This window comes from Temnothorax longispinosus, chromosome 11, assembly GCF_030848805.1.
Source record: "Temnothorax longispinosus isolate EJ_2023e chromosome 11, Tlon_JGU_v1, whole genome shotgun sequence".
Taxonomy (NCBI): domain Eukaryota; kingdom Metazoa; phylum Arthropoda; class Insecta; order Hymenoptera; family Formicidae; genus Temnothorax; species Temnothorax longispinosus.
This window is the reverse complement of record NC_092368.1, coordinates 4,573,292-4,596,597: the sequence shown is the minus strand read 5'-3', so window position 1 is coordinate 4,596,597 and position 23,306 is coordinate 4,573,292. Positions and strand designations below refer to the sequence as shown.

General features: G+C 38.7%; 1 protein-coding gene across 4 annotated transcripts; it reads right to left on the bottom strand.

The window, feature by feature from the left end:
• Positions 1 to 4,314: 4,314 nt before the first annotated feature.
• On the bottom strand, positions 4,315 to 22,365 carry Side (motor axon guidance molcule sidestep). Of its 4 annotated transcripts, none has more exons than XM_071793225.1 (12): positions 20,340 to 22,365; positions 13,301 to 13,433; positions 9,918 to 10,129; positions 9,731 to 9,841; positions 9,398 to 9,613; positions 7,835 to 8,131; positions 7,436 to 7,566; positions 7,191 to 7,350; positions 6,610 to 6,912; positions 5,942 to 6,403; positions 5,348 to 5,557; positions 4,315 to 5,263 (listed from the first exon to the last, which is right to left on the bottom strand). In XM_071793225.1, exons 1-12 carry the CDS (start codon positions 20,446 to 20,448, stop codon positions 5,220 to 5,222), a joined length of 2,388 nt encoding a protein of 795 aa, XP_071649326.1. In that variant the 5' UTR covers positions 20,449 to 22,365; the 3' UTR covers positions 4,315 to 5,219. The 4 variants fall into 4 exon arrangements, with proteins under 4 accessions (XP_071649326.1, XP_071649325.1, XP_071649327.1 ...); XM_071793224.1 differs by having other exon boundaries at positions 5,942 to 6,406; positions 20,340 to 22,364; XM_071793226.1 differs by having other exon boundaries at positions 5,948 to 6,406; positions 20,340 to 22,364.
• Positions 22,366 to 23,306: the final 941 nt, after the last annotated feature.

Here is a 23,306-nt window from a genome sequence, read left to right as displayed (position 1 = left end):
TCCGGATCGCCTCGGTAAATCTTCTTTCCTCTGGGTGCATTCGAACGGAAATCCGCCCCGGCTCGAAAAGTGAGAAAGGTCTACTCGATAAAGCTCGTCGGGGACCGCAAGCCCGAGAGAGAAAGCTCAGGGCTCGCTCCCTCGGCAGCATCGTCGTGTCACTCGACAAATCGGACGACCCAGGGTGGCGGCTTAATTCGAGCACTCGCACTCGACTCGGTTACCGGATACAAGGACCGCTGTGTGTATACAAGACCGGCCATCGACTCTCGTGAACGACCTTCGTTACAGCAAGTGCTTCGTTATCTTCGATTTTCCGCAACCTACTTTCGTGACGCTAGCTCGACGTGCAGTTAAAACTTACGTTCGAGAAAATTTTCTGATAATTATAGAGTAGAAATTAAATTCTCTCTCGTAAATTTTAGCTCAGTCTAAAAATATTACGTTTTACACAATAGTAATCAGGAAATAATATTCAATAAAATTTATTTCATGTTTGAATAAAGAATTTATTTTTTTTTGTTTTCTCTCTTTTCACTCGCTTGAATGATACGCGGTTCAAATATTGAAATAAACTATTCACGCAGAATTTTCAAACATTAATGATGTAATTTTTTAATGCTGCTACATTAGATAGTATATGTTTTATACCTTTCAACAGTGAAATCATTTTTGAGTAATACTTTTAAATAATTTAGAGACAATATTTATATTAAAAAATATGAAATATTCGAGCGCTTATAACTTCTGACGTTTTATATTTTTAAAATATTCAGAAGTTTTAAGCGACTAATGAAAGGTATATTGAACGACGCTCTTTTCATATCGATCGTATCAGTGCGAATCTTATCTATCGATCAAATTTATTTGTACCATCTAGTAATAATTCGCGAGCAGTCACGGTCGTTTGACCGATGGCTTATCATATTCTAGAGAAAAAAACCCATTGCCTACGTTCCTCCAAACTTTTTGATCCTGAAACATTTTTTTATTGAAAGAAAGGTTTAGACATTTTACAAGTTTCTTTTATGGGTGTAGAGATACTTTTTGGGATTATATTGAATGGTTCAATCTTACGATTGATAAAACAACTGCAAGAGTTAATTCCGAGTAATTGAATATCATTGAATACAAAATAATTAATATTAAACGAGTTTATATTAGAATTATACATTCAGCTTACTTGTGCGTCTTTAAATAACGATGTGTTCAGGCGACATTGGAACCCTGAAGAGATGAAAAGGGTTGAAATTTTCTGATCCTTTCATCCGTAACCCCGAAGCGTCGCGACGTGCTGCACAATGCGCGCCGTAATTACGTTACGTTAATTAATCCGTCGGTTTCTTTGCTCCCTTTTGGCCTGACCCCTCGCATTCCCCTTTCTCGCGAGACGAGCTCTTTTAATGCCGCAGAAAGTCCCGATGAAACGGAAATGAGTTACCTTACTTCCGTTTGCGGAAGATTTCACGGTGAATTTGCGAATCCCCGCGGCGCTTCGTACCTTCGCCCAGACATTCGGCGCGATTCAGCACTCCTGTTCAATCTCCTGAGAAAGAGGATGGTGGTTAGATAGCGTCGAGAGAAAAGAATCCACTATTTTTCCTACCGTCGAATCTTCCGACGATTCGTGTTACTTGCGTACGATTCCATCTAACGACGCGCAAAGCCGGGCTTATCCGTCACTGGTCCTCTTCTATGTATATTTGGCAGGTTACTCAAATAAAATTATTATGCAAACTTTCACTTTATTTAAGCGTCTCTCTTTCATCTTGCTCGTGCATCAAATGAATTCATTCATTAACCAAGGATCTGTTGACCGAAACGCGACGCGACAGTTTACGTAAACATCGTATTAAACGACACTAGTTAAAGTTAATCAAGATTTAACTAATATTTCTGGAAATTCTAACAGAGTCCCTGTTTTGATTTCTGTCGCTTCTATCTCGATAATTTCGAGGTAAAATATAAGTGCGAGATTTATCATTTTTATTTAACTGCGAAAGCTAATGTATTTTTGTCTTTGTCAAAAATTATAGTTTTCTAAGTCTAATCTGAATTTTTGTAACGTTATACGTTATATAAATCTCATGTGCAATATACATACGTTGGTCATTTTTATTTATTTTGTTCATTTCGAAAGAGAATTTTTTTTTATTTTGCGTCTAGAAAGCACACTTTCTGCCCATATGTAACCGTATATCCACTTATATGGTAGCATCAAGTGCTTCTAACGGCAACAGCAGAGAATTTTAATTTTGCAAGCACTCAGTATAACGTCGGACGAATTGCCGGCGTTACTGAAAATAACAGGGATTATCCGCGACGTACCCCAGCCGTCATCTCCCATGACGATAACGATAATGCCCGGTCCCAACGCGCACTGCAAAGTATAATCTAATTATCTGCCCCGGCCCCGACGCGCTTTGCGCTACGTCGCGTAATGCGCAATTGCATTCAACGTATGGTGCGCGTCGGCTGCATCTTCATTACGGCCGCGCATGCATTTATAGCCGGCACGATTCGTTTCCCCGTATCGTCGATTGTGCCATTTAAGTGTGTTTTATATCAACGCGATGATAATGCTACGGTTTAGTACCGATCATTTATTTCTACATCTCTCACAACCACTTACGGGGCACTCGCGCGAAATTTATAAAAATATACTAAAACTTTTTTATAGTTAGTTTTAATATCGTAGTACTTTATGCTGAGAGTTATACATTTTTTAGTTTAGTTCTCATTTACGAGTTTATTGCACACATTATTCGCTAATTTTGCATCCAAGTGTGAAGGCAACATTAGCGAGTAATTTTTTAAATAATATTTACTTTATTATGATAAAATTTCCTCGTTCTTTTTTGCGATCTACAGTAACCGTGTCTCTTGTTATATTCGTGTATCGGTATAGCTATAATTATTGCATATTAAAACCTATAATTATTTTAATATTAGTTACTAGCCCTACAAACAGCCTCAATATAGAATTATATTTTAATCAGCTCGGGTAATTCAATTCGCCGATATATCTTACGTGTCTGATGCACGCGAGCGAAAGTGTTCTAACGCGTTTCGCGAAGGATTATAACGTGTCTCTCTATATATTGCGCAATATTTAATTCATCGCTCTAAATCACAACCGCTGCTAGGCAATTTGCGGAAATGGGACAGCTGTCGTGTGCAGCGACATAATTATTCCGACGTTGATGAAGTTTTCATTAATGGATTGTTGGTATTCATGGAAAAGTGTTCGATCTCACGAATATAAAACGAACATGCATAAGTCGATATCGTCACAATATGCCAGCAATAGATATTGCATTTAAAATTCTTCTAAATTGACTATAATCGCGTTATAATTTACAAAATCATAATAACATCAATAATCTAAAATTTATAAATATCGTATTATATAGTTGAGAGAAAAAGTAAATGTTAGAATTTGAAATAAAAATGAAATGGCCATTTCCAAAACCTGACATCATTGATATCTGTAGTAAAATATGTATATATAGTAAAAGAAAGTTCAACACATATATAATTAATTTTATAATTGCGTTACAAATAAATGCTGGTATATACATTTGCTTCCTTGCACATGTGGCGCTATCAAACGTATGATTATACAGAGACGTATCAGTGTTTGTACTGATAGCTGATAACATAGATCACGCTTTGGCTTTCAAAAAATAGGAAGAAGAAATTTAATCTTCTGTATATTAATATATTTTTTTTATTGTCTATAATGTTTTAGAACACCTCCTCTCATTAGAATTAATTTTTTAATGTCTCCCATATATTTATATCGTAAATTGCACAAAAGGCTTCTTTATCGACACACTCGGAATTCAGTATATACCTCTAAAATGTAATAACTCGCGGAAGTTGAAAGGTTTATAGTCGGTTCTGTAATTTATTTAAGTGCCACGTCAAATTGCGACATGTTAAATGCCGATTCGCTTATTGTAGAGTATTATGTTTGACGATATGACCGATTATAAAGCCACACGCGTGTTTGCGCGAAATATGATAATTAAATCAACAGCCAGTCCGAGCAGGTTTATTGTCGCTAGTAATTGACAAATTGCAATAGCAATGAGTGATTTCATCGGTAATTTCGATACGTTTGTTACGAAATGCTGTTTGTTACGTAATAGAAATATATATTATTTACATAAAGATTATTATATTGTTACTTTATCGTAAAATAATTAGGATATCAGTGAACTCTCTCTTTCACTCTTGCTCTCTTGCTCTCTTTTTTTATTTCTCGAAAATAGAGATAAAGAAAACACTGTACATATTTTTATGATAATCTTTTTAATTTTATTAATCACTAATAATACAACGTGGCAGTTTATTTCTTTTTTAATTCTATTTAATTCTAATCAATACGTGCGAGTACAGTATTTACAACATCGTACGGAATAGCGTGTGAGCTACGCTGATCAAAGATATTATACAAATTAACCGCTAATAATAATTTATAAACTACCGACTGCTTCAAAAGAAGTACAAGTCCGAAATATAAGTCGATTAAAATGCGCAGTATAATGCAGTGTATGATGTAAGCGTAACAAATTTACACATTTCTTAATTGGTTGAACTTAAAATTCATAAAATACGCGCGATTAAAATTTGTAAAAATTCCAAATATCCCAAATTTAGATTAAAAACAGACGTAACTTTTTTTGAAGCAGTCTCTATTAAGCGACAAGGTACATAAAATCACGTTTTTAGGTCGACGTTAATACGTTAATGCTTACAAGTTTACGGGAATATACCGTACGCCTTAGCCTCCTATACTGTAAAAATATCTGTACATTATATAACATTATTTTAACCCTAGGCTCTATACAATCTAACGTAAAAACGTCGGCTGCGAACCTTTTACTTTTCTCACGTAAAGCGAACATAAATAACTAATAGAATGTTTCGTAATGCCTCGATTTGTGTTGAAGACCAACAGATTTCCCGACTCGATCATAAAAGGTACCATAGAATGTCACCGTTAATTCTTCGAGTCAAATAATGATTCCGATTGCACGGTTACCGGCCACTCGTTATAGTCGTTATAACCGCGGTGCAGTTTTACGACGTGATATAAATTCGACGGGACAAATTTATGCGAATGTCGAGGACCAAGCTACACTGTGTATGGAATTCTACTTAACATTGCACTTCGTGTCTCGATTATTTGTAACTGTACAGAATCAGGTGATTTAGTCTTGTAAATCAAGCTCCACTCGATGCAGTAAATCTGGTTCTGAAAGAAGATTTAATAATTTAGGAATTATACGCGCACTGGTGGTATACGAAGTAGACCGTCGTTTCTTTCTGTGATAGCTACCCTTTCGGTTTTCCTCAATGTAGAGACTTGTCCGTTGAGAACGCCTATTTTCGTTGGAATATCTGATTCTGGGCTCAATTCTCTGGGCCGGAACGTAGGTTGGTGTGGTGAAATCGTCGGGGCCTTCAATAACCGGAGTGTTCGATCTTTTTCTGCAGATCGCCACGCCGATGATCACTCCGATACCGACAAGGACTAACGCTGCCGCACCTTTGAAATTCAGAGTTGCGTTATGCACATAGAATAAATATTGGGTTTATTAATATATATTAACAAATTAAATAGTTAAAGCTAATAAATCAAAATATTACAGTGCGTAATGGAAATCTGAAATCTAAAAATTCACAAATGTGGTATATTCTTTTACTTTCAAAAGTCTTTTTCCGATCTAGAAAAAAATAATATACGTCTCTTGATTATAATATTAAAGTAAAAATATGTAAATATAATTTACAAATATTTCCAACAGGTGAAGAAACGATTTTTCGTTTCGATTTAAATTTATTCGCAGCGAACTAGACCGTAGCTTGCCAAGTGATTAGGCGAAATTAGAAGCATTGGGCGAAACTAAAAAGCCAGCAGCGTCGATTTTACCTGTACCTGTCAGTGCAATGGCAATGATCATGTTCTCGGAGCTGGCTTGCGGTAGCGCCTTTTTCAGATCTTCCAAAAAGATCCCGCTTCTCTCCAGCTTTCCGCCGATAGGTTCGACGACTCTGACGTGTTCCAGAAGAGCGGGTTCGCTCTTGCCACGTCCGTTGACCGCGTAAACATATACCGTATAGTCGTACCCTGGTTCAAGATCGTGAAGCTGGAAGTTCGGTGTCGGATTCGTGTCCTTGTATATAGGAGGAGATGGGTCCCCGACCATTCCCTGATCGCTCTGAGGCGTTTGAAGGGTATGAGGACCGATATGACCGATCCCGGAATTCCTGAGGGATCCTCGTACTTCCAGCAAAAAATGCTGCGGCGACCCGCCGTCCGACCCCGGGATGCAATTAACCTCCAGCGAGCTGGTCTCGTTGTACAATGCACAGTCCAGTGGTGGTTGCGGTGCTTCTGGGCGATAAAAAGAAATTAGCATTTGAGTCCTAATGAAGATATAACTCTCTTAAAGCAGATCTTAAAAATTTATGCTGATAAGAAATTTATATCTTAATTATTTAAAAAAAATATTTTATTTGGAGACTTATAGTTTCTTTCGTTACAAACGTTAATGAAGACGCAAGAGACGATAACGTAATTAATGGCCAATAACTCACTAGCAGGCACGACGTTAAATATACAGGGTGTCCTTTGCCGTCCGATGCTGTTGCTCGCCCAGCAAGCCAACGTGCCGTAATCGGTCTCGGCACTAGGAGTGTATTCTAGCACGCTCACGAGTTCTTTATTTTCGATTCTCGAGTTCGATATAGGTAGAACATCGCCGACAGTGCCGTTGTAGGTCCATGAAAATCGTACATAGTCATCAGGCGACGCTTCCACCTCGCACTTGAGCTGTACCGTCGTATGTCGAGCGACGGTGATCTCTCTTCTTTCGTTATCTTCTCTGCATCTCGGTGCGTCTATCGAATGTTTACAGTTGTTAGGAAAAATAGAAGAAAAGCCCTAAAGTCTTTTTTATATAAAAATGATAAATATTAAACATTACATGATTATATTAATTATTTTTTGTTTATAAGATTGTTTGAACATACTTTCGCGATATTCTAATCAAAATAATCAATACATTTTCTATCAAACTTCTGATGTTTAAATCAAATTAGAAAATCTCGACACAACTTGTACGGTTTATTCTGGAAAGTTACTCTTACACGGTGTGTTAATAAATGTGACTACTTACATTTCATGTGAATAAAAAGCGGCGGGCTATAGGTTTCTCCCACGGCGTTCGCGGCCACGCAGGAGTACTCGCCGATGTGTGCGAGTGCGAGCACGCGGAGTGTCAACGAGTTAGAAGCCAGTAGAATTCCGGCGCTCACGTCGTGTTCCAACCGCTGATTCTACGGGCAAGAACGCGAGGATTTGAATAGCAGTCAATCATGTTGGATAACGAGTCTCTTTTTTCCTCCCTCTCTTTTTACTTACATCGTGGTACCAAGTCACTCGCGTCGGTGGCGGGTTGCTTTGTACGTCGCAGACCAACTTGAGATCGTCGCCCTCCCTCAAAGTGTCCAAGACGTAGCCATTAGCCAAACGAGCGACAACTACCGGAGCATCTGTTTGTAATTGGAGAGATTGTGTCATTATTTATTATAGTAATTGATTTCGCAATAAATGTTGCAGTCTCAGTTAGTGGAGGACTTAAATGTAAAAGACAAGAATCTTGAAAAATATTTTTTTATGAAAATGCTGTTTGTGTTAAAATTCTGTAAATGACATATATCAAAAATATTCTTAGATATATTTATACATTTAATATGGCACATGTTGTTTACTGGGAAGCTAAATTTGAAAGCTACAAACATTGCAAAGTCGAAAACTCACAGGAGATGCGAAGCGTTTTGACTTCCTCGAGCACTCCTCCGGGAAATCTCGGATTTTCGGCACGGCAGACCAATTCCTTGCCATCGTCATCTCTGTTGAGGACCAAGACCAGCTTGCTCATCGTCGAGTTACTCCTCTGCGTGGTGGACACGTTGGGATCGCCCATTACATGTTCACCGAGCCTCCAAATGATTCTAGCCGCTGGAGAACTACCCCACGTCTCGCATTTGGCGGTGATTGGACGACCCGCGAAGATCTGTTCCTCGCTCAGACCGATCTTCACGATTGCTGGTTTAACTAAAATACGATAAGAGTTAATAGTAAAAGATTAAATACGGACGAAGATGTTAAGTTGTTCGAAAATCTCATTTCTACAATAATTTCTACCGCGGTTCTCTGTTATTTCTTCTTGATTGAGACACGAAGGCAAACAACATGTGAAGATCCAACAAGTAACATACTTCGCTGTCAAAAATTTACATCTGCGGATGTAGGCACGACGGATGATTCCTGCGGGATGCAAAAAACTACCGAGTGAGCCGAGAGCCTCGTCGTCGGCGTTGCGCCACGAAAATAACGGTACGAGGGAGGGCCACAGATGCCCGCCGCCCCGAACCGCGTATTTTTACTTTTGGACGACAATTCCGCGAAATACGACCGTCAAAGGAGTTAAGGAGGTCCGCGCGAAATGGTTGGAATTCATCTCGCTTCCGCCGCGGGTCAGTTGCTCGCAACTATATTTAAATTTCTTTCTTCGGCATGAAATATTGCGGGGTGCAAAAGAATTTTGAATCAGGTTGAATTAATAAAAAAAACCTAAAAAAAACTAGGTTGATACAAAATGGAAAATCAAATTCGTTTCATTGAAAAATAAGATGGGTGGCTTTTTTACATTTAAGTTTTAGGATTGAAAACAATAATTTCATACATCTTTTTAGATTATAGATAAATAATTTGCTCTCTTCCCGTAATGTCTTGAAATATAAGCTCGGTGTTTAGATTTCGAATGCCATCCTTTCCCGAGGATTGCAACAAGTGTTTTTCCCCGTGTCTCTTGTAGATGTAAAGGGTGACGATTTTTCTGTTCAGCTTGACCTAAAAATAAATACGAGAGGAAGGCGTAGGAACGGATGCGCAACGTGTCGATCGAATAAAACGTGCCAAGAGTGCCCTTTAACACGCGCCGGTTGAGATCGCCTTTTAGCACGTGCTTAGGACCGAGAGAACGGCCTTGAAGAGTGTGCGTCGCGTTTCTTCTATTTTATTTTAAGCAGATGTCACGTTAACGCGGCATTTATGATCCATTTCCTAGTAATGCCGCTCTTTGCATTTCATCGCTCGAAAAAGTTAAAAAAGCGCCGGAAGATCCCCAAGCCGGAGTCCTCGAGGGCGTAATCGCCAAGAGATTTACGAGCTCGTGTAATCAGAGTCAAAGCTAGAAAACGACTTGAAAATATAATTCGCGAACTACCGTCTTGTCCTTAAAAAGAGATTAATTTCAATTTCTAAAAATTATATTATCTAAATGTAATTTAGATGCTTTGCATAAAATGCGATATTTACGGTATATGTCGAGGGGCACCTCACGGACGACAGGTTTCTCCATCGGTCCGGATTGAGCCCTGCATTCGAGCTTCGCTCCCCACAGTGACTTGGTGACTTTGTCGATAAACAAGTGGTTCTCCGTAAATCTGCTCGACGAGCCGATAGACGACGTATCGACTACTCCATCCAGGAGCTCGCCGTCCTTCCACCACGTTACTGAAGGCTTAGGTCTACCTGTGAATCAATTATGCACGTGGTTTTCCTATTAATCGACTCTCAACACAATTTGTACGAATACTGCTTGCTATTCATTGATGATAAAACTTAAAAAGATAAATCGCGTATTCGTACCTCCAGACACTTGACATATCAAAGCAAGATTGTAACCCTCGAGGAAGGGACCGCCCACCCCTGTTACCTCTCGTCCTTGGGCATCGTATATCACAGGCCTACTTGGTTGTTCTGAAAGAGTCAAGCATGATAGTGTAACGAATGTTTCGTCACTCTCTTGTCATGGTCTTTGAAACGCGATATTTACCAACTAAAGTCAAGTTTACGTGAAAGTTTCGCGTCGGCGAGTCCATGAAGTCCACTCTGCACCTGAAGACCCCTTGGTCTTTCAGCGTCACCTTGGTGACTTTTAATTTCGCCCGGTGACCGTCGCCGACCTGGAAGTACGTTCGTCTCCCGAGGTCGTCGCTGACCGCCCAGTGGACGGCACCAATCAAGCTACCATTTCTCGCGTCCAGACTGTAGAAAGAAACAAATGTGTCAAATGACATTATATAACATAATGTTATAAGGATATAATATAATATTATATTATAAAGATATAATATAATATAATATTACGGGAATAATAATTAAGATTATTATTTCGGCTGATTCAAATTATTTTTTAAACACGTATAATTTGTATTTCTTTCAAATCAAATCTAAATCAAGCGAATGAATACGAATGAACAACTCGTTTTAGTGAGCGACTTGACGAATAAAAATTTTTGAGCGTTGTCATATTATTGCCATTTTCAAAATAATCTAACAAAACTTCAAGGAACTATTAAATGTTACTTTCTCTCTTTGAAACGTTCTTTTTAATTCTAGTTAATCAGGAGAATCTACTTTTATTATTTTTTTTTATTTTTAAGATAAAAATATTTACTTGAGCATCGTTATTCAAGGAATGTTTCTTTCAGCTGAAGCGCCATTGATTCAGTCAAGAGGAATTTTCTAAACCAAGATTCTCCATCGCGATCTTGAGCATTTCCGGTACGGAAACTCGGTAAACATCGCGCTTTCGCCAATTGGCGGCTCTCAGTGACTAAACTCGCGTGCATCGCGCGTCTATTCGCGGCCGAGAAAAAAGGACAGTTGGCAGACTCGCCACTCGCGGGATTTAGATCCTCTTAGCTTCAGAGAGCTGGGGTATTACGCAATGACGGGAACAGGAAATCGTTCCGGCGCGCGGCGGAAAAACGGACAGCTGGCACAGGAAAAAGAGATACTGTTAAACTGTTTACCGCACGTCCGCGCAATTCGCCGTTGATATGCAATTGACAATGATCTTTGCCAAATACGCCGTCAAAGTCGACTCTTGGAAGCAACTGAAGATGGAAAGTTCCATCTCGTGTAACTTAGATTATGTACCGTGAAATTGAGCAGAGCCATCTCCTATCCGTTGAAACGGAGAATATGACAGTTCTTCGAACGCACGAAATGTTCTCCGTTACGGGGAATTCGGAGGCGTAAAATGCAAAAAGCAACCGGTAGAATAACCCTTTCTTAAATCATGTGCGTTCAATGGACCAAGTCGTTATTCAACGTCGTCATAAAGCCGTTAAAAAGATTTTGAATATCCATCCGTCGTTTACGACAAATTACTTCGATATTAAACGATATTCTCCTCATTTTATACGTTGAAATAAAAGATTTGAATATTGCGATAAAACATTTCGTCGCCGGATTCGAAGCGCCGCAGCGCAAATTTCTTTCGACTCGGCGCAATTCATTTTTCCTTTTTTTTTTTTGCCATTTCGCGACCATTTCAGTGACTATCGGAATCCACAGGCAGAGCCTGTGAGAAACGCTTCACCAGCAGAAGGCACAAATAACTAGAGACTGCTTTATCCCATCCTCGCAACTCATTCGCGCTTCCCTTTGACGCTCTACGATCCCTTTTGCTTGTTGTAGTTCTTCTATGAAGGTCCTTTGATATTACCCGGAACTCTATGCTCCCTTGTGAGCCTTATAACCATCAACGTTTCTGATAACCACTCGCTGACAGTTTCCTGCATCTTCCACATTGCACGGTGCGCTTTCGCATTGCATTTTTAGCTGCCCGTATTTTCTCTTGCTGTCCCGAGAATTTCTATGAGATTCTCATAAAATCATCCCGGAGCGAGACGATATTTACTTTTAATAAAAATTTGTTAATATAGCTCAAGTTCTCATAATTCGTTTTTCTTTTTTATTATTTTTCAAACCTATTTATAACCTTTGATAACAATTTTTTTTAAATTTCTGATTTCGAAATTTGATTGAAAAATATGTCTAGGTAATATATACAGCTACTAATATAACGTAATAATATATACAATGAGATTAAAGCAACTCGTGTATTTATATAACATTTTTATTTCTTTAGCAAATGAAACGCGAGTGTGAAAATTTGAAAAGCAGATCATAATAAAATAATAAAAATTCGTAATAAACATTCTTTCAAACACGACCTTTATACACGGTTCCATTTATTTTTCATAGACAAACGAATGGTAGTTGATGAGGAAACATATCTTGCTTTACGATCCCAGAGACCGTTTTCGTAAATAAGCGACGCTCTGTTTAATACTCGTGTCAGCCGAAAAGAGTCCTCGATCGACTGCTATTTCTGAAGCTCGGGGTCTATGTTGTGAAATTCCATCATTTCACACTTCCGATCGTGGAAATTCGGTCGAATTATTTATACAGTCCTGATCTAGCTTAACTTGAATTTCCTCGTGTACGCATCAATGCGCAATGCATCTGTTTCTATAATCGTCCACGCGACGAGAATTTGAATAAAGAGGATGTGTGTGGGAGGATGATAAATAATGATTTTCAAAGCGTTCCATAAAAATCGTGCACAGAAAACTGGGTTTATAAAATAAAATTTATATTAATTCTGAATATATTAAAAATTAATATTGTAATAAATATTTGACAGAAATTTTATATTAATATTTTCAAAATTGAGAAGCTTCATTTGACGATTCTAATTATTTTAAACATTTTAGTCTTTTAAGCTCGAAATAATTAAAACCGACGGTTAGTTTTTTTTCATATAAAAGTATCACCTGATTACTGAAGACAATTTTTAGAATTGAAATATAGGTTGCGCTGAGTTACATCGACTGTTAATGAGCCTGTGATATTTATATGTCGCGAGCAGGGCACGTTGGAGGTGTCCATAATGAGAGTTCATGCTCGGGCCTAGGCTTGTGCCGGGATATTTCGAGATGTGGCTTCAGAACAATGGCATCCCATCCCCTAATAACGCGGGCCTAGCCGGTATTCGGCAGAAAGTCAGCCACGTGAATCAGTTTTCGCGTTTCTCAGAAAACAGGAAATCGACAGCAGGAAGAATATATTTTTAAGCTTTAAAACCGCGCGCTCAGTTAAGCAAAAAAATTTCGCTTTTGCTGAAATGTTTTGAGAAATGTATTTTGATCTGCATATAAATTTGCAGAAACTTCCTACAGACCTCTACGTTTCTCTTTTTTCTAATTTTTGACTAGTGACTCGTAGCTTGGTTGAGATTCGTGAAATTAATGGCATCTTTCGCAGAGTTAAATTCAGTTGGGTTGACGTCCTATCTTTGTGGCGCTAGCGCCACGTAAAAATAGTCGGATCGGGGTAGGATTATTTTTAAAGTGCAAGACTCGCCTGTAGAGCGGTATCCCGACGTTGTCCTTGAACCAGAGAACCATGTTAACCGAATCCTGCGGCGTCGGCGGTGTGAGGTCGCATGGCAGCTCTACATCGTCGCCTTCGGTTGCCCAGACTAATCTCACGGGTACTGAAAAGGGAAAAATTGCATATTTTCTAATAGTTTACGCTCTAGTACGTTTATCATATTTTTCTTCTTAATCTAAAACTTTATCATAATTTTAGCACTTTATTTTAAGAGTTTCAACCAAGGGATTTAGAAAGTAGAATATTGGAATACTCGTTCAAAATTAGATCAATAACCATCGCACATCGTTCTAGTTAAAAGTCGAGATACAAATCTTTTCTGTGATACATGAATTATACGTTTTTTGCGATTACATCCACGAGCGGCTGACAGAAGAATACATAAATCAGCGAATTATCATATAAACGTTAGCAACAAAGATCAAAGACAATCAAAGACTGTAAGAAGATAGTGTTCTAATATTGTTTTAAACTTTTAGTTTATAATTATAGGAGTTTAAAATAATATAGTATGTAATTTTAAAATAAATATAAATTATTTAAATTTTGCATATATTATAAATATAGACACAATTTATAGTCTATATATATGTAATATATTATTTAACGCACACAAATTTTTCCAATTTTTAATTGCACAATGGTAATTCTAAAGTTTTTAAATTGATATATTTCAGAGCAAACAAATTGACAACTAAATGCGATTAGAAATGCTCTTGTCTGTTGTCTTCGGAAACTTCTTGACATAATTGTTTCTCTCGCAACTCTGCCAGCTCATCACATAATTGTATATAAGCAAGACAGTGAATATCAGTTCGATGCACCATTGTCCATGATTTTACGCGGCTCTCAGCGTGCGATTTAAACTTAGATTCGCCACATCGTTATGAAGTACCAGTGCAGAAAATAGAAACGATATAGCATAAGCCGACCGGCCGGCCGGACGGCCGTCGTCGCACGTGCACGAGGCGCGCTGCTGTTAATGCACATCCCGGTATGCCATTGATAACTCTGCCATTGTGAACGCATACATTTCGAGGCGTCTTCCATCGGGTGTTTTATCGAGTTCCCATTTTTTTCTTCTTCGACAGAACTCAATAGACCTACGGAACACTCTAAGATAATACTTCGAATGTATATGAACGAAAAGATTTTTCTGCATACGGACTATCGCGGGAAGTTATCGCAGGAGGAGAAACAAAAGTCACATAAATTTTTACGCCGTTTACTTATTAAAACCGGACCGAGTTTAGCAAAGCGGATGCATTTCTTCCGTGCACAACATCGTACACGTGGCCACGCGAGCATAACGACGGTGCCGTTCGCGAGGAACCGCTTCATTAGTACGCCGCTACATGTTTCATCGCCCTCAACGAGCCTTTAAGAACCTGATGAGAGGGTTGCGACTAAGCGCTCTGTCGAGTTTTACATTGGCGGTTAGATATTCTTGCCGTACAATCAACGTCGAATCGCGTTTGCACCTGTTGAAGCATTCAAGGAAGAATCTTGAAGCTTTAGATTGTTACATAATTTCAAATGTTAAATTACTTAAAAAGATTTGATTACAAATATTTTGTAACATTCATTTTTTTATACATTCGACCGTCTGCAAGTGAATTGCGAGTGAAATATTATATAATAATCGAGAAAATTTTTAATACTTTTTTCCACGATTTTTATTTATTTTTATTTTAAGGATGTATCACCTCTTTATCTTGAAATTACAAATTAGACGAAAACTCTTTAATAATGAAATAGGATACAGTCCATCGTATTTCATTATTATTTCAGTTTCTCTCTGGAATAAAAACGACCATTTTCTCCCTTTATGGTATGAGTATATATTTCTTTCATTTCAATCTCACAAAAAAGTAAAAGCTTGCGGTTAAAAAGAATAGATCTGTTGTTTTTAAGCGGTCGGCCACCGTATGCACCTGTCTTCCACGCGAGAAGAAAATGAATATGCAGTTCACGGACCCCAAAGTGGATCGCTGCGCACGTTCCTCTTGTTTTTTCTCTCTTCTTTCTTTTTAATGTAAGAAGTAGAGATATTTCCTTCCTCTTTTTCTCTGTTTTTTTTCTCGACTTTCAAAAGAGTCGATTTAAAGATCGAAAGAAAAAAAACGCTTACGCATCGGGTGGTTATGTAAATAATAGTCGACCGAGAGGGACAACTCTGCTATTTTTGTATCGTGTGTTCGTTGGGAAATCGTGCTTCCGGCGACTCGCATCTATTTCCGTACGGGTCATAGCCTGGCCTCTTTCCCTGCCCTTCCTTTCACTCGATCGTGCATCTCCCGTTCGCGGATCGAATTCGCGGTCGTGCTTGTCATACGATGGAGTTTTTCCATGTACGCGTAACAGGAGAAGATCACTGACTTAGAAAATAACGTAAAGAAACGTAACGAAAGAACATGAGATTTATATAAAACTTTAAAATGGATATCTAAAATAAAAACTTTAGATTTAAGTAAAAACAATTGCACATAAATGAGTCGATTTATAAACTGTTATTAGTGATACTAATAATACTAATAATTTTTTAATTATATTTAAAAATTTTATGATAACTTGAAAGCTAGCTTTATAATATATGTAAGCACACAAAGACGAAAATTTCATCTAAGTAAAATGATTAATGATAGTAACAATAATGGCCGATTTGAAAGCTTGATTTATCGAATTGAAATCGATAAAGAGTTATGAAAGCCGAAACGATTAGAAATTCCTATTTGAGAAATAGGCAATATATCTCATCTCGATGCTTAGTAATTATTTACGAAGAACATGTGGCCACCTACCTAAATTATCCGGATCTATTTCAAAATAACGAGCCACACGCAAACCCGACAATTATGTCGACATTTTCGGTCGACCACCTTCTGTTCCTTTCGACCTCCCTGCGAGCTGTCCGTCCCAAGGGTCGCCCGAGGGATGGAAAAGGAGGGTACACCGGGATAGCTTTGACCACTTTGTATGATAATTTCACCAATACTGTATCCCACGTATCTCGCGCGGTTCCCTCGTTACATTAGTCAAACCTGTTCCGCTTTCAAAGGGCAACCCTTTCTCCATGTTCCACCTCGCTATTTTATCCTTCGACCCTTGACCACCTTGAGTTTAAACATTGACAACGCAATGTTTCGTGATCAGCGTCGGAATGACAACAGATTGCGATTTTATCTTTCACGGAATACACTTTATACTTTCACATGTATAACACTTTAGCATTTCATTATAGCTGAGTTCATGAATAATTTCATGGAATTAATCGTTCAATCTCGTGGATTTATAATCGTGTCAACGGTCAAGTTAAAAATAAAAATTCTCTAATGATCCCAGTTATACATATCCACCGAATAATCCGTTGCAATGGCTGCCGATACGAGAATCGCCAATTATTTCGATAGTTGCATATTAATGAATAATAGATTGAAGCTATTAACTATTTCAATGATATTGCTCCGTACGTATTTCATGTATCTGTATATTATCTTTGTCTTCCATATAATTTGGTACATATATATCTCCGTCTGTATACGTCCGTAACGCTGGCGACATGTGTCATGCATAACAACGCATGAGTTTAGGATCAGTAAGCGGGTGGACAAATGTCAAAACGCGCTGCAATTAATTACAACGCGGACGTTGTTTGATGAGTCAACGATTACTCGAATCAATAAAGACTCGGCTACTATAAATATTAAATAATAATACAGCGGCGGTGTGTATCATACTGCAAAATATTTGTAACGCAATTCACGCTAACTACGCTAATTACGCTTTCAATTAGGCATTGGAAATAACGTATAATTATCGCGAATAATGCTCCGGAATATATAAAGGTTTGTTTCCATTTAATGGAGAGTTATCTTATTATACTTTATATCATTTCTGATGTTTGCAACAATGCGTACTAATTAGAAGCATGTACCAACATGTTGAACGTGTAATTCATACTTAACATTTAGTGAAATTAAAATATTATTCTACTCATTTGTCTTCGTATATAAATTTAGACATTCATATTGATATTCTAAATTATTTTAAACTTAATTGACTAGTTTTTCAAACAATGTAAAATAACTTCATCCTTTTAGGATATTTTTTTTAGCAAAATTAAAAATAAAAAACATTAAAATAATACATTAAAATAATTTAATGTAAAATCTACTCTTTCTTTCACAGAAAAATTGTTCTATCAAACATATCTTATAGATAAGAGGCAAATTGAACTGTGCAGGATATTAGTATGCGTTGTTATATCGAGAGAGTGTTTGAGATGCAACGATGCACGGGTGATCTCCCGAGCGCGAAAAGCACGCTGCAGTGGTTTATGTGTTTTCATTTCGCAGAAAGTGTTGCTTTCGCAACTGGCCGTTCCACATGACTTTTACTGTTAAACAAACATGTAAAGCCTCTCGGGATACCTACATGAGCGTGATGATAAATGGCGAGATTTCATCATCTTTCATATATAGGCATCAAACGATCAAATCATAAAACGATCGATATTGTAAAACTATCAGGGCCTCATCGAGCTTAGTACTTTACACATGTTTCTGTACATATATATTTAGCTACGTTTTCAATAATATATTTTGGTGAAATAATACATTTTTTATATATCTGTCGCTGTTGCAATGGAACGGCATCTCGAAATTTATGAATACATCTTGTCTGTTGGCAACGTCAATTCGCAATTCATAATGATTCCTTTAGTCGTATATCGTGTGAGTAATCACATAGTTTACAATGACATAAAGCCAGAGATTCGAAGGTTTCTTTCCACTCGCCGAAAATAAGTTGCGCGAATTCTTTCGTCGCTAAATCGAAACGATCCGAGTTCCTACGATCGCGTGGTATCTGTGAGGGACCATCGACGAAAATATCCACTCGCTAATTCGCGCTTATGACGTTTCCTATTTTCGACCGACTGTTTTCCACGTGGCAGAATCCCGCTACGCACGTTATCGTATCGCGGATATAATTCGCGAGTAGATAAATCGCGTGCGGCTGCTTTATCTTAACGGTTACAATGCGATCGTACTGGTATTATGTCGCTCATTAGCTTAACACGCTGCGGTTTGGTGCTTTTTCCGTTGAATTAGTATGTCGTCACGCAATTAGAAATAGGAGAGCATTAACGTTATAGTCGACGTTATTATTTTATTATCTCAATTGAAATTTACCTCGACTTCCCTCTCGCGTTTAATTGATGGAGTTAAAAATATTTAAAAAAGACACTGTAATATGAAATAATATCATTTCCGCGTTTATTGCTAATAAAATTCTCATATCATTAAGTTATTATACAATTATAAAACAGCTACAAGAAGAGACGCTGAATATGTTACTGGCTGTGTCGTGACTACAAAAATCCACGAATTTAATTTCACTTGTTACACACGTTTTACAACCGAGGTGGTCCCTTCCGGATTCCGCGTGATATTTTTTTTCACAGCTGTCCTCGCGATTTTCCGAGAGTGTCCATGGCTCGGAGATTAATAACGTAATTATTCTGGCATACTGGCGAACGTCGGCAGTCTCGCCAAATTAAACTGGCGGCGTCTATTTCAGACGACTGTTTCAATTTTTGTCTACCTGTCCATCGTCGTGGCATAGCTATTACCGTACTCGCCAGTTCTTCCTCGCGACACGACTAATTAAATTTGTTCATGCGTGTACGTTTCTTACGCGACAGCGAGTGCATCGTTTTATCTGCTTCCTTCTTTGTGCACATTGAGATATCGCATTATAATAATATCAACAGGAAACGACGCGTCATATGAGACTGTTCGTGATGCGCTAGAGATTGAATCACCACAAACGGTGCCTTGATTGAATTTTACGAACGCTAAAACGTCAGTAGGTCGCATGCGGGCCTGTGGGTTTATTTAAACCTTCCGGTTGATTTCCGAATAGTTAAAAAGTATCAAGATACCTCACAAGTCATGTGAGATATCTCAAAATAATCCAGAATCATCGATGGTTTTTCTTACTCGATATCTTTTTTTAGCCTTTTTTTTTACTAATAATAGCTATTATTTATTTTGTATTTATTCTTCTCTCTTATCTGTTTTTCTTTTAATCCTCCGTAGTCACACCTATTTTTTCAAACAAGGAAGGGTCATTTTGACCCGAGACGAACTTTGACCGTTCGCCATTTGACCATTTATCCACCGATCGTGTTGAAAAAATTCTCGAATGCGCTTGCGATATTGCTAAATTGATTGCTATAAAAAAAGAAAGGCCTCAGGAATTTTTAACATATAAAAAAAATTCGCGAAAAATTTGTGTTTAAAAAAAATTGGTTTTCTTTTTTAACTACAGCTAGAGGGCGTCATGCCAGCCAATTTTCAAGTTACGCGCAAGATATTTACGAGCAAAGTTGAGGCTCGGGTCAAATTGACCCGGTGTGACTACGAAAGGTTAAATACAAATTATTAATTATTCTTAATAATTATTATGTAAACTGACCGTTATGATTAATAACTATAGGTATATTGTTGAAGTATTGTATAAAATTTTTATGCTGGCTCATTAATTTTCTCTCTCTCTCTCTCTCTCCCTCAATAGATAGAATATAACAGAATCAAAATAGTCGGAAACGATTTTAGTATCGAAGAGAATTTATTAAAAGTCACTTGTCTCACCCGCGCATGACGTTGGTGCAAAGTTTATGGGTTAGCGTGTAAACGTAAATGTAAACTTGGAGGGCGCGTTGAACTTCAAGCGAATTCCACGTTAATAGCCTCGTTGACGGATTTGACCTGTTAATTAGATGTCAATCTTCTGACAGTTTCGGGCAACGAGAACTAAGGCGCTTGCATACCTTCGTCTTGTACCGAAGATGGTGGTTGACGCTTGAAAATAGACGCAATTACCCGGGGTATCTCAAGCTCTGACTTTAATGTAATTCGGGAACAAATTTAGGAATAAAAATATGTTTAGGATGGCAGATGTAGGAGAAAACTCCAGGTAGCGTTTCGAGATAAGGAAACCTTACCTTTGTTTTGAAATTCCGACGACGTCTCCTCCGCAGCCGCGCCCATTCGGCGAGTCCTTAGCACCATCAGCAGACTCGTCAGAAATACGTATCCCGACGCGCAGCGCATTTCGATATCGTCTTCTATCTGGTTCAGGTGTCGCGATGGCTGCACTCAACACGTCGGATCCGCTCACCCGTCACAGGGCGCAACATTCGATCTCGATCGATCAAATTGAGTTTTCCAAATATAAGCCGCAAAATTGATTCAGCGACAGTCCTTCTCGCGAGGCAGACGCGGATCCGAGAACAATTTCGATCGCGCCACTTCCACGATCGATCGCGACCACTCGAAGGACTCGGAAAATCCAGGCATTCTCGACGTCCTCGCGATTTGATTGTTTTTAACGCTCGTATAACGTTGCGCCGGTCCTTTGCGTTATATTAATAACAAATATTTATATATTAATAAATAATTATTTTTATATTATTTGTAGTCACCACACGATCTATGATCTCGATCTGAATCCTAATTTTTTTCAATCGCTATGTCTCACTTCAAAATAGTTTAATTAGAATTATAAGAAGTCCCTGTGTTTTCTCCACGCCCTTTCGTAACTGTGTTTGATTTGCACGAAAAATCCTTTTGGATTTCTCTCCCTTCTTAAAATTTTCAATTTTCCGCAAACATATCAGTATTCGACGGCAGTTCAATAATATTTATTCATTTATTCAACGGTGGACCCTTATTCTTTGTCGGTCCTATTCAGTCGAAAGTACAAAAAGCCACAGGCGCCAGCGACACAATTCACGATCTCCTGGTCCTTCGACGAGTTCTTTCACGCGCCCGCCCTTTCTCCTCCCCTCGCTCGTTATTAAGCCGGACGCGTGTGTCTTGAAATCTTTTGATTAACAAAACCAGTCGGTATTTTTCCGGCTTTCTTTGTGTGCCTTTCTTTCCTCGTTTCTTCCCGTCGAAACTCCTCGCCTTACGGCATTCGATCTGGTCGTCGTCCTCTTCGTCCGCTTTGACTTCCTCTAACGTTCGCGCTTCTTCCTCCTCCTTCGCCGCCCTCTCGAGGAATTTCAACTTTGATCCTACGTCTCGGGCGCGTGCCTTTTGCGCGCCGCTTTTTACCACCGATCCCCCTTACTTCGCTTCTGACGTTATTCTTGGTAGGTGGTCCTTCTTTTGCGCGCCGCGCGGGGTTTAATTTAGAGACGCGCTCAGGTGGCACTATCGCGCGTCACTTTCACGCTTCTTTATTAGCAGCGTTAATAATTATCGTCTGTATTCTCTGTCACCGATGTCTTGAATTTAATGTCAGAGAAATCAAATATCTTCGCGTATAATGGGGTCTCTCAAACTAAATAAATCGAGAATGAGGTTTAGAGATTAAAAGAATAATTTTCTAGGCTCTCCAAAGGAAGGATTGGCCAACAATTAACACTTCAGCGTTTTAAAGAGAAAAATTATCTTATTAGCTCGCGAAGCGAGCCACAACAGCACTTGCGAAGAACTCGTAATATTGATACTTGCGAAATAGTGTTCGAAGAAAAAGTACATACAGTCTATCTGACAGTACCACACACTCGCGATAGATACGAAAGCGATTTAAATCTCGCATCACATAGGACCGCGTAAATTCTATTCGAGTGTTTCGAACGGGGAAGACGGAGCACGTGTGGTACTCCGAATAAATCTTTATCTGTCGGGATAATCCTCACACACAGGGGTGCAATCGGCGACACCGGAGACACTGACGTACTCTCGGATTTAGTTTCAGCCGTGCACTTGCAGCTGGTACCTGCAAAGATGCAGGATCTCACACTCGTTCACTGTCGTGCGTGCGGGCGGGCACACGTGTGCTCGATGTCGATTTAATCGGGAGGCGATACCGGCGCGATAAGACGCGTCTCGTGTTCTCGCGTCGGCGAGGCGAGATCGGTATCGCTCGGGCGGATCGACGTCCCCGTCGTCGTCGTCGTTATGATCGTGCAATCGTCGTCGTCGGCGTCGTCGTCGGCAGCGACTGCCACGAAACTAAAACCAAAACCGAAGACACGCGTTTAGTTTCCCCTACCCGGGACACCCTCGCCCTTCTCGCGCGCGACACACGCACTAATACTCCACTTCACGCACGCACGTATACGAAACGCGGGCACGCACCTACACGCCTAAAACCGCATACGCGCGCGCGCCTTCGGCGCGAGCACGAGGGAATTGCACACTCACACACCCTGGTTCCGGTGCATAGGTGCATTTGCGCGGACGTGAGAGTAATGCTAAATAAGAGTCTAAGTAACGCATGCAAATGCCACAATGAGTAATACCTTTTGTAAAGTGAGGACGTAAAACGAGGCATTTGTCTGTGTTACGTGAGGACTGTAAATTTTATTGATTTTCGTGAAACATACTGAAAATTTAACTAGCTTTATTCTTTAATTCTGTGTCATGGATTCATGACATCATGGCCGTTTATAATTCACGATAGAATGTGGAACTGCAAAATTTTATAATTTACAATTTATATATGTCATGTATTTTGATATGTACATACATATATCAAATTTTTTCAAATATTTCCTATATTACGTATTGCAGATAAAATTTTAAATAGAATTCTGTTTAATTGCAAGTTATAGATCGTCTAAAGCGGATTCTCTCTAGGAATGTGCTATTATAAACTCCATTTTCTTATTTTTATACACAACGTCGGCATAGGTATACTGTTCTTTAAAGAGACTTTTATACATATCCTTCTTTTATACACATCCTTCGAGAAAGATTTTCTTCTGAAAATAGTTACAACGTACCTATAATAGGATTTAAAATAACAACCTTATTTGAGATGTCCATTTTCCAGAGAAATGCGGCACTACATAATATAAATTTTGCCCGCAGCTAGATATATCAAATCCCATCGAGTTACTCTAGATTCAATTAGTGAATTCTGCGTAATTCCGCCGGGTTTGAATTTCAATGCT

Bases quoted from the DNA above. Each gene is read 5' to 3' on its own strand.
- Side (XM_071793224.1), bottom strand. From the start codon at position 20,448: ATGCGCTGCGCGTCGGGATACGTATTTCTGACGAGTCTGCTGATGGTG. The intron at 7,567-7,834 runs GTGAGTTTTCGA...AATTACAAACAG, and splicing joins CAAAACGCTTCGCATCTCCT to ATGCTCCGGTAGTTGTCGCT. The intron at 5,264-5,347 runs GTAGCTATCACA...ATCTTCTTTCAG, and splicing joins CATTGAGGAAAACCGAAAGG to AACCAGATTTACTGCATCGA.